Raw genomic sequence first — 10923 nt, forward strand, 5'->3', positions numbered from 1 at the left:
ATTGTCTAGTGGGGATAGACTTTAACGATGTCAGTTAACTTTCTTTGGATTGAGTAGGGCGTCCTCTCATATTTATAGTTGCTCGTGTAAACATTAAGGCATCGTTTTGTTTACTTATATTGATAATACGAGATAAAAGTTATAAATAAAATAAAATTATATTAAAATATAAATTTTTAATATAATTTTTATTATAAAATTAAAAAAAATAATTAATTTATTATATTTAGAAAAGGAAAGTAATAATATCAGAGAGAGAAAATAAATGGATAGTAGTGACACGGTCGCTGACTCCGACTCGCTGGATCACTACTAAGCGACAATCTGATTTCGTACTGAGCAGAATCACATGTCAGGGTACTCTCTCAACCGGGACACGTGTCGTGTGCTTGCACATACACTCGCGAGTGACCGCTCCCTCTCTCTCTCTCTCTCTCTCTCTTAAAAATCAGCTGCAAGACTTCTCTGGTCGCAACTAGTCTCCCTTCTCTTGTCCCAATCCGATTCCAACCTCTCACAAAGTCGTAGAGAAAGTTCATATCTCTGAAAGAAACTCCTCCTCGGTCTTCCTGCCCCGACGTAAAATCTGCACGTACACCCCCTAAAAAAAAAAAAAGAAGGGAAAGTGCCCAAAACCCTGCCAATGTCACACAAAGCCCTAGATTCGCGGCCCTCCATAGACTCGTGTACATTTCAGCTCCATGCTTGGAGACCTTTCAAGTTCCAACCCAAAGCCCTTGACTACTCCGACTCCCACCTCGCCACCACCACCACCACAAACCCATCTTACTCAAAGCCCTACCACCACTACTCCGCTAATGGGGTCCACACCAAGCGCCCCTGCCTCTCCGACCGCGCGACGTCCTTTTCCGTTGTCGACGCCGCCGCAATCGACATGTCCAAGCTCACCCTGATCGAAGACGACAGGCCGATCTCCACCGGCCAACACAATCGCGTGAGCTTTGGATTGTTCGCCAGGAAACGACGTCGCCGAGGGTCGAGATCGGTTTCGGGTCGGAGCAGCGACAGGAGCATCACCCGCCGGTGCTGCTCGGTGGGTGCATCTGCAGCGTATGGGACGTGCTCGGATCTTCCGGTGACGGACTCGAGTGGAGAGCTGTTTGGGAATGGGGATGCGAATTGGGCGTCCGATGTGAGCGAAGCGAGGAATTCGAGGAGGGATAAGGATGGAGGAGGGAGTGGGGAAAAGGAGACTGCGGGTCATGGGTTTGGGCCCGTTGGTGGTTTTGATGCTCAGGGAAACGAGTCTGGGTATGGTAGCGAACCCGGATATCGCGGGGACGCGGAATTTGGGTATGGGGACGAGCTCGATGAGGAGGAGGATGATGCAAAATTGTTATTCTGGGGTGAGCGATTTGGAGGTACTTTATTTATTTATTTTTTGGGGTCTTTCTTTTTCTTCATATTTTCATTATTAGATATACATGGTAAATATGTTGGTTCCTGCCTAGAAAAAAATACATTTTAGTTTCCTTATAAGTAGCATCGATCCGAAGGCCTTACATTCTGAACCAACTATGCTGTAGCGGCCCTAGTGGGTTTAGTAAGCTAAAAAACCAGTCCTTTTGGTCTTATGGCTTGCTGAAATTCAGGCATACTGAATGCATGTTCTGTTGGCTATAGTATCTTCATGTATACAAGTGGATGGCGGATTTGGTAAAAACTTATTTAAGGGATTCTGGAAGAATCTTACTCATGAATCATTTCTGGCTCTCTTGCTGTCTATCGTGTTTGAGGAATGTGAAACAATGTTATGAAAGCCTGTGAATGAAAGAAGAATGCAGAAAGCCTGTCAAGAATGATCTTGTAACTCGTACATAATTCATGTTATGAAAACCATGCAAGTCAACCACTGCAAATTCTCTCTTTCATTTGGGGATTTCATCGACGGTGGTTGTCTTTGTGTCATGGGAAGTTCTTGTATTTGGTCAACTTTTTTCGTTTGTTTATCTTAATTGAAGCCTTCAAATGTTTGGAACATTGTGAATTCACATCTTAGTTTTCATATGCTCCTTTCATCCATAAAAGGTTGACATGGAAGTTTGGGGACAATGTTTGAATTGGGTTTCCGGAGGCTTATCTACGTGGATTTTGTTGGAAATGAATAAAGAAAGCATAATGTAGCAATTATGGTACCGTTAGCATTGTTGTGATATGTTTGTATATAGTTGTCCCAGTGTAATTGTTTACCCTTATTGATATTAATATATTTTGACTTGTCAAAAAACAATGTTTGTATATAGTTTGTGGTAATCTGAATCAGAGTTGACCTGTATCTCCCATTTCTTTGATAAACAAGTGTTGCTTTCTGATCATGGTATTGTTGCCTGAAGATGACTTTTTTGGAGACTTAACGGAAGGGCATGTGGTGAGAAATAAGAGCATTAGATCACTTCAAGGCAAGTAAGTTTTAAACGGAGAAAAGAGGGCATATGTGGAGCTTCTAGACTCGGTAAAGGTTTCAGACACATTCCACCTGTGTCTAGCTCCAGTGTTTTGCCTGCTCCTTATAGACTTTGGATGTTGGTCTCATACATCAGTATTCTTGTCCTTGTCATGTCGTAAATTGTTGCAATTAAACTACTGAACAAATTTAATTAGCGAATTAAAAAAAAACAAATCACTGAATGAGTTAAGTGGGAAAAGGTTTTCCACTATAATCTTCTTAAAATGGGGAATAGTGCATCAGGAACTGAAAATTTTAGAAAGTGGAAACAGAACTATTGGGGCATTTTCACTTGTATAGTAGCTTTTCATTATGCTGCTCCATTATTCTTTAAAGCTGGGCTTCAATGAGCTGAAATTTTGTTGTTCAAAGCATTCGGTTTGTTTCATTCAAGCTTGTGACAGTGATATGCCCCTTTTGTTGCAGCAGAGGCACATTCTAGAATGGAGATGGTTGGCGAGAATACATTCTCGGATCAAAAAACCCATTACAGATGCCGGCGGAAGAAACATGATTGCAGAATGGTGGATTCACCGCGGTAACGGCGGAACTCCTTTGTGTAGAGCCAATTTGCTTCCCATCAGCAGGGTTTGTTGGCTCCTAGATTGGAGCCAGTGCTGCACAAATTAGCAAGTGATTAATAACTTCTTCATGGCGCTGTTGGATACAGCTTTACCCATATGTTCATATCATCCGAACTCTGTCAGCATATATCAGCAATTGTATCATGCTCAAGCCTTTTATGGATGTGGATTGTTAAAATACGAGCAAAAACCGGAAAAACCATGGCTTTATTTGTTGTATAGTTTGTTTTGTGATTGAGCCACACCCGTTTGAAGCTGGTTAATACCACACGTGCTTTGCTGCCTTTATTTATTATATAATGTCGCGGTGCTGTTTTTCTTCATTTTTGTATTCGAATTTAATAGACAATTTCAATTTTAATTCTAATATATTTTTAAAAGAGATGATAAATACCAATGTATAAATATGTATGTTTGGGTATTGAGATGATATGTAAATAGTAATAAAAAAGTAATGATAAAATATTAAATAATAATGAATAGTATTTAGCAGTTTTACATAACACACTTATTAAAAAAATAAAAAGATAAATAAAAGTAGATGTGCAGTATAGGGATAATAAATAAAATTTTTCAAAAATAAAAATGAGGTGGTGCTGAATATATTGTCAGGTTGACCAAGCAAAATATTCTGTACAAGAGTTATTCTATCTTCAATCAGTGTGTAGAATATATTCTATATTATTTAAATAATAATATTTTATTTAATTTAAATATTCAAATTTTAAAATTAATATTTTAAATTAAATTATGTCTACTAAGTACGTTTTATGAGAATATAATTTTTAAAACGGTTGTTCAAAATTAAATTCTGTTTTACCATGCAAAGGAAACGACGTCGCTCTGCCGGAAAATATTCAAACGACATCGTCTCTTTTTCACTGCTCATTTCTTATTGAATTTCCCTAACGTACCAAAGGGAGCGAGTGCAAGAGGGATGGCGAGAGCAGAAGCACTGAGCGCGTACAGAGCGCTGCTGAGAGCGACTCGCAAAACGTTCGCCGGCGACTCTCTGATGCTTACCGAGTCCGCGGCAGAGCTCCGAAAAAAGTTCGAGGAGAACCGGCACGTGATTTCTGAGGTCGAGATCCGGAGACTCCTCGACGAGGCACGTGAGGCCTCACATTTCATATCCACCATGATCGTCCAGGCCAAGCTTAACTCTCGTGGCGGTTTCCGTAATTTTCTCTATCCAATATTTTTATCATTATTTAAATTATTCTTAAATTGGAAAGTTTTACGTTTTTTTTAATTTTTTTTTTTCGTGTATGCATTCCTTGTGTTTGTAAAATTCTTTGTATGCGCGTGATTGGTTTTTGCCTTGCGTGTTTTCATTTAGCCTGGAATTTTAATCACCTAACCACAGATTTTAAGTTAGAATCAACCAGAATTACTAAAAAAATCAAGCTGCACATTTACCACAAAATTTATCTGAGTTTTCACAGCTGATACTGAAAATCATGAAAAGGTGCGACAAAAACGTTTCTCTTGATATCAAAACCTAATGCTGGATTCAGAAGTATCTGTCGCACCGAAGTGTCAGGCTGGATATATACGATAAGTCTGAATGTTCTTGTACTTATTGTGGATATTGCTTTGGTTTAAAACATGTGTTGAAGACAAATTGTTAAACACAGGACCCACTGGGGAAGTTGAGAAACTAGAACTGTCTGGGAAAATTAATTTTTTTCCTTACTAAACAAGCATTTCATTAATAAAAGAGAGCAAGATACATAAGTGAATGACAATCCCCAACACACACCTCTTTACAACTAGAAAGCACATCAAAATATAATTATAAAAAACACCCATCCCCACGATTCTTGGAAGTCCAAGGGGAGAACTACCTTGAATGACAGTTATTTTACAGTCCAACTAGTGGGGCTGTGGTTCCAAGGTTGGAGACCATGGCAAGTTGTACATTTTTGCATTTTGTTTTCTTGGACTGGTTGATGGAGAAACCTGCTTCATCTTTCTCAGTCTTCGGTTAGGGAAAACTGTAACATAAACTTAAGGTGCTCCAAGTTGGCAATGGCAGATACACTCATTTGCAATTTTGTCAGCGTGAGATCCATGTGGCGGGGGTGGTGGCATGTGAGATCCAAGTTGTGCATTTACGTGCAGGTGCGTAAAGCCCAAGTGCAAGGCTCATGTGCCACTTGTAAAAATGGGGCTGCAGGGTTAAACAACCCCGATCATTTTGTGGCAATACGTCTTGGAACAGAGAGATTGTTGGTTGTTGAGTTGCATGGGGTGTGGTTGTGTGAGTGTTGGCACTAGAAGGCTACGAGATCAGGCTGGAGCAAGCTAGAGAGGAGAAGAAACAAACGAGGAATCTGAAAACAACTTATAAACATGGGGAAGGGGGAAGAGGAAAGGAGCTCTGGTGAGAATAAATGGAAAAAAGTGGATTTGGGTGTTTTCTGCGAGAGGGACCAATGATGAAAGAGAAGGATGAGCCTTAAAACAATCAATTTTCAGCTACTTGGGGGAAACATGCTAATTCAAAATTTCATTTCTTTGGCGAGGAAACTGGCTCAAAAAATTTCCTACATCACAGTAATTCATTTGGATGGCCCTAAAAATAGGAACCAATACCATGTTACATGGAATCGTGTGTTGGGTTTTGGTTCTGTGCTGCTCTAATTTCATCATCGCTCCTCCATGTTTAGGGAAGGTTTTTGTTGATAAAAAGAAAAATCTTGAAATGTTATGGTTTAGAATTTTGCACATTTATATGTTAAAATGTGGAACCGGCTTTTCTAAATGTCATTAGGGGTGGATTTATTATCTATAAACTTGGATCTTGATGTTTGATTGTGTATTGTTCCATTTGTATCCTTTCGATTAGGTATTGTGACGGCTTGAATTTTATCTGTTGTCATGTTATTTTGTAAAAAGAATTTGACCATTTTTAACATGCCAACATTGATTGCTTCAGAAATGAAGCCGAGTAAAGAGCATGCAGGAGCGACACTTGAGATGCCTTCAGAAGAGATTCTTAAGACCGTCTAAGAGGAGGAGGTTTAATGGAGTTCAATACCATGTTCTGTTATATGTCTCAGATGTGAGCCTTTTATTGATGACTATGTATCTTACTTCCTCTTTAGTGCTCCTCCACGGTGTTCTTTGAGGGACTCAGTCATAGGTCCTGTTTTGCTACTGTTTAAGCAATAATTCTCAATGAGCTTCTGTTGGTGGTTGCAGTCTTGCAGAGGAACTTTTGTAGTTGTAAACCATCGTCTTAAAACCTCTGGCCTCAAGGGTCATGTTTTGTAGTTCACATTATACATTTTCATGATATTAAATTCCTGGATGGTGATTTCACTTTTCTGCAAAAGTTAGCATTAGTACAATTACATTCTCGCAGTTCACAAGTTTAATATTATAAGAAAAGTTGCCGGATATCTTTTCTGGTTTATGGTTTGATTATGGTGCGGGACGAGGACCAAGGCGAGGGTAGAGGACGAAATCCTTTTATTGAATCCAAATTAATGTTTTTCTTTCTTTCTTTCTTATTTTCTTGGAAAGAAGGAATCTTTCATTGATATAAAAAACTAAACAGGAAATACAGGGAAAAGTATCAATATACAGACTAATACTACAACTACCATTAGCAAATAATTACATAGAGGAAAAAGGTGGATCTTTTCCACTATGAAAGTTCAGCATGCAATCTAGTAACCTGATTAGGGGTATATCTCCAAATAAATTACTTGAAGAAACCCATTGCGCCAAGTTGTGCGTGCACTAGTTCTGAGCCCGGTGTATTTTAATAGCTTTCCACCTTTCAAAAATATTGAGTAAGAAGTGAGAATCTCTTGTCTTATTTTCAATGGACCAATCTGAAACATGTTGAAAGCTATGAAGAGTTGAGATTATTACCTAGGAGTCACCTTTTATTTTAATATTTTTCCATTTCTTGTTTACTACCATTTTGATGCCAATATAAGCAGCCATTGCTTCCCCACCATTTGGATTACAGATAGGAGAAAATTTTGTAACTCACCCTAGAATTTTTCCTAAATGATCCCTACACACGGCAGTTGCTACACTACCAGAATTTCTGACCACTACATCAAAAGCAACCGAGATTTGACCTATATCAGGGGGTTCCCAAATGACTTGATCTTGAGTGACCTTACTGACCCATGCATTCTTATGATCCTAAAATATTTTCAAAGTATTTTTGACAAACTGATCAATGTGAAAGGATTCTGAGCCATGAGTAAGTTGATTTCGATAGAACCACAAACAATCCATGGCTATTATTGCAAACAATTGGAAATGGTGTATATCCTGAGAATGAATGTTGAGAAGGATATCTGGTTCCAAGATAACTTTGATCCAGTTTGTAATATCTTGTCCAACAATGTCTATATTTAAAGGCCAAGGGGACTGTCTCCAAAGAATTCTAAAGTATGGGTATTCTAGAAATAAATGGGAAGTAGTTTCCTCCACAGATTGACAAATGGGACAAAGGGTTTGATCATTTTCAAGAGATAAGCACTGTTTTAGCCTAGATCTATTTGGTAGCACATTATTTAACACTTTCCAAAGGAAAAGTTTGAGACGGTCTTGAATACGGATAGACCAAAGTTTTTTCCAGGTAAGAGAGGAGTGACCTGTCTCAAAATTGTGGGAAGTAGAAATAATGGTTGCGTAGGCTGATTTAACAGAGAAATTTCCACTAGAATGATGGATCCATTTAATATTATCTCTCAGATTTTGAAAATTGTATTGACTTAAAGGAATTTTGGAAATTTCTCTAACAGTGTGGGCAGAGAATAGAGCTTGTAGCAAGATGGTGTTCCATCTTCTAGGCTCTTCTAAAATTAATTCAGAAACCTTTTAGATCGGGGTCTATGATAATATCACTGGAAGAGGGAATAGGAAGGGCCGGTGAAAGAGAGGGGATCCAAGGGTCATACCAAACATTTGTATTTGTTCCATTGTTGATTTGATGACAGAAGCTTGTTGCCAGGAAATCTCTTTGTTTAATCACACTTTTCGAAACTTTTGAGTCACTGCACTTGATGGAGACATCAAACCAAGAAGAATTTTTCAAGTATTTGTGGGTAAGAACATTTTTCCAGAGATAAGAGTCATTGCTGAGTATAGACCAACCAAGTTTACTCAATAGGGCTTTATTGAAATGTGAGATGAGTCTTATTCCAAGTCCACCCATGGATTTTGGTTTACAAATAGATTTCTAAGATTTTGGAGTGAAATTATGGGTTTTTTTAGGGTCAAAACCCCACCAAAACCTCATAAAGGCTTTATCAAGATTCGAAGCAACTCTCTTTGGAATGAGGAAACTAGACATCATGTAAGTTGGTATAGAACTAGCTACTGATTTAATCAAAGTTGTTCTGCCAGCTTGTGACAAAAGTTTTGCTTTCCAACCTGCTAGTCTACCTTGAATCTTGTTTTGAATGTCTTCATAAAGGCTTTTGTTGGTTCTGTCCAAATTTAAATGAAGACCAAGATACTTGAGGTTGTTTGGAGCAAACTTAAAGTCAAGTATCGATCTAATATTTCTGATAGAATTGAGAGGAGTGAATTTGCTGAAGTGGATGGAAGATTTAGCTTTGTTAATCCTTTGGCCATACCAAGCTGAATATTTTTCAAGGCACCCGAAAAAGGATTGAGCATTGTTAACAGAAGCGGAGCCGAATAAAATGAGATCATCCGCAAAGAGCAGATGAGTTATAGAAGGACCATTCCTTCCCATTTTAATCCCACAAATATTGCCCAAGCTTTCTTCTCTATTTATAAGCCTAGAGAGGACTTCACTACCAATGATGAAAAGGAATGGAGAGAGAGGGTCGCCTTGTCTGAGGCCTCTAGAAGGAGTAATGTGACCTTGGGGCACACCATTAATGAGCACAGAAAAGGAGACCGTAGTGATACAAGTTTTTATCCAGTTGATCCACTTTTGCTGAAAACCTAGGCATTTTAGAATATTTAAAAGGAACTCCCACTCCATAAAATCAAAAGCTTTTTCCATGTCAATTTTAAAGGCCATCAATCCTTTTTTTTTTTCCTGGTTTTTTTCATGGAATGAAAAAGCTCTTGTGCCACTATTGTGCTTTCCTGAATGATTTTTCCGGGAATAAAAGTAGATTGATAGGGAGAGATGAAAAGATTGAGGACCTTTTTCAGCCTATTTGCTATAATTTTTGCAATAATTTTATAACACACATTTGAAAGACTAATTGGCCTATAATGTTGAACATTAATAGGAGAATTAGTTTTAGGAATTAATACACTATGTGTGTGATTCATTTCTTGCAAAAATTGACCATTTTCAAAAAAGAATTTTATTGCTCTTATAAAATCCTCCTTGATAATCTCCCAGTAGTGTTTATAGAAGAAACCAGTGAACCCATCAGGCCCTGGAGATTTAGAAGAGGGAGTTTGCTTTATGGTTTCCACAATTTCTTCTTCAGAGGGAATAGTACAAAGGAAGGCATTATCATCCGATGAGATTTTTTCTGGGAACAAATTTTCAAGGTCGTGCGGGAACATAGGAGAGGATGTTTGGAAGATATGACTAAATTGATCTACAAACATGTTCTTTACAGCATAGTGATCATCAATCCACTGATTGGAAGAATTCTTAAGACAAGAAATATTATTTCTTCTTCTACGCATAGTGGAAGACATGTGGAAAAATTTGGTATTTCAGTGGTTGTTAGCCATTGAATTCTAGATTTTTGTCTCCAGAGAATTTCCTCACGCTTCAATTGTTCCGAAAGAGAACTTTTCAAATGATCCTCTAGTTGCAGATTTAAATCAGAGGGTTCTTCACATTGAACCTGAGTTAAATGTTGGGTTATTTGCTTTATAGAGGTTTGAATGTGTCCAAAGCTCTGTTTGTTCCAAGATTTTAGTGTTTTTTTCACAGCTTTGAGCTTTTGAGAGAGAATGAATGAGGGGGAGCCTATAAAAGTGTTTTCCCAGCTTTCTTTGATTACATTGAAATAGATTGGATCACGAGCCCAGAATTCCTCAAATTTAAAGGAATGAATTTTTTTTTGGAGGCTGTTGTATCTAGAAGAAGGGGGGCATGATCCGAAGAATGTATAGGCAGGTGTTTTACTTTTGTGTCCGGGAAAAGAAGAGCCCAATTTGAATTTGCAATTTCTCGATCTAATCTCTCCCTTATGTGACCTCTACCAAATCTTTTGTTAGACCAAGTAAACTTAGAACCTTCAAATCCTAGGTCCCCTAATCCTTGTTGATTCATGAATTGAGTTAATCCTGAGGGGTTTGAGGAAGAGGCAAAGATCCTACCACCATATTTCTCTGATTGATTTGTTATAGAATTGAAGTCCCCTAAAACTAATATGGGTCCTGGAAAAGCAGAAGCTAAGTTATTAACATGAGTCCAGAAATTATGTTTTTCTTGAAGTTGAGCTGGACAATAAACTAATAAGAGTAACCAAGGCATATAAACTGGATTCGAGTACACTAAAAGTGCCATGACATTATTATTAACAGTAATAGGTTCAACATCGACTCTAGCTTGCCACATACATAATAAACCACCCCATTTCCTTGAGGGAGGGCTATGCAAAAACAAGTTAAAGCCTAGGCTATTCACAACACCAACAATTTTATTATCCGAAAGTGGAGTTTCCGAAAGGAAAATTAAATCAGGGAGGTGAGTCTTGATTTGTGTCCTCAGTCCACGCATTGCCAGAGGCCGGGCAATGCCTCTACAATTCCATGCCAAGATCCTCATATCAAGGGCGGTGGCAAGTTAGGGCCCGCCACCTCAGCCACTTCTATCTCTAAATTTTCTGTCTAGTGAGAAAGAAAATAGTTACCCGCCTGGTTGTGCTGTGAGGAGTTGTCTTTTAGTTT

The 10923-nt window shown here is 38.4% G+C and overlaps 2 protein-coding genes across 9 annotated transcripts; both read left to right on the plus strand.

Moving 5' to 3' along the window:
• The first annotated feature begins 438 nt into the window (after positions 1-438).
• On the plus strand, positions 439-3319 carry LOC122316922. 8 transcript variants are annotated; one of them, XM_043133778.1, is made up of 3 exons: positions 439-1367; positions 2355-2473; positions 2894-3319. In XM_043133778.1, exons 1-2 carry the CDS (start codon positions 644-646, stop codon positions 2426-2428), a joined length of 798 nt encoding a protein of 265 aa, XP_042989712.1. In that variant the 5' UTR covers positions 439-643; the 3' UTR covers positions 2429-2473; positions 2894-3319. The 8 variants fall into 8 exon arrangements, with proteins under 8 accessions (XP_042989712.1, XP_042989713.1, XP_042989710.1 ...); XM_043133779.1 differs by having other exon boundaries at positions 2897-3319; XM_043133776.1 differs by having other exon boundaries at positions 441-1382.
• Positions 3320-3933: 614 nt separating this feature from the next.
• Positions 3934-6391, plus strand: LOC122317571 (mitochondrial zinc maintenance protein 1, mitochondrial). Its single transcript, XM_043134721.1, has 2 exons — positions 3934-4229; positions 5993-6391. The coding sequence occupies exons 1-2, from the start codon at positions 3989-3991 to the stop codon at positions 6064-6066; spliced, it is 315 nt and encodes a 104-aa protein (XP_042990655.1). The 5' UTR covers positions 3934-3988; the 3' UTR covers positions 6067-6391.
• The last annotated feature ends 4532 nt before the right edge of the window (positions 6392-10923 follow it).

Source organism: Carya illinoinensis, chromosome 7 (assembly GCF_018687715.1).
Source record: "Carya illinoinensis cultivar Pawnee chromosome 7, C.illinoinensisPawnee_v1, whole genome shotgun sequence".
In the NCBI taxonomy this organism is placed as follows: Eukaryota; Viridiplantae; Streptophyta; class Magnoliopsida; order Fagales; family Juglandaceae; genus Carya; species Carya illinoinensis.

Bases quoted from the DNA above. Each gene is read 5' to 3' on its own strand.
- LOC122316922 (XM_043133771.1), top strand. From the start codon at position 644: ATGTCACACAAAGCCCTAGATTCGCGGCCCTCCATAGACTCGTGTACA. The intron at 1,383-2,893 runs GTACTTTATTTA...CTTTTGTTGCAG, and splicing joins CTGGGGTGAGCGATTTGGAG to CAGAGGCACATTCTAGAATG.
- LOC122317571 (XM_043134721.1), top strand. From the start codon at position 3,989: ATGGCGAGAGCAGAAGCACTGAGCGCGTACAGAGCGCTGCTGAGAGCG. The intron at 4,230-5,992 runs GTAATTTTCTCT...TGATTGCTTCAG, and splicing joins TAACTCTCGTGGCGGTTTCC to AAATGAAGCCGAGTAAAGAG.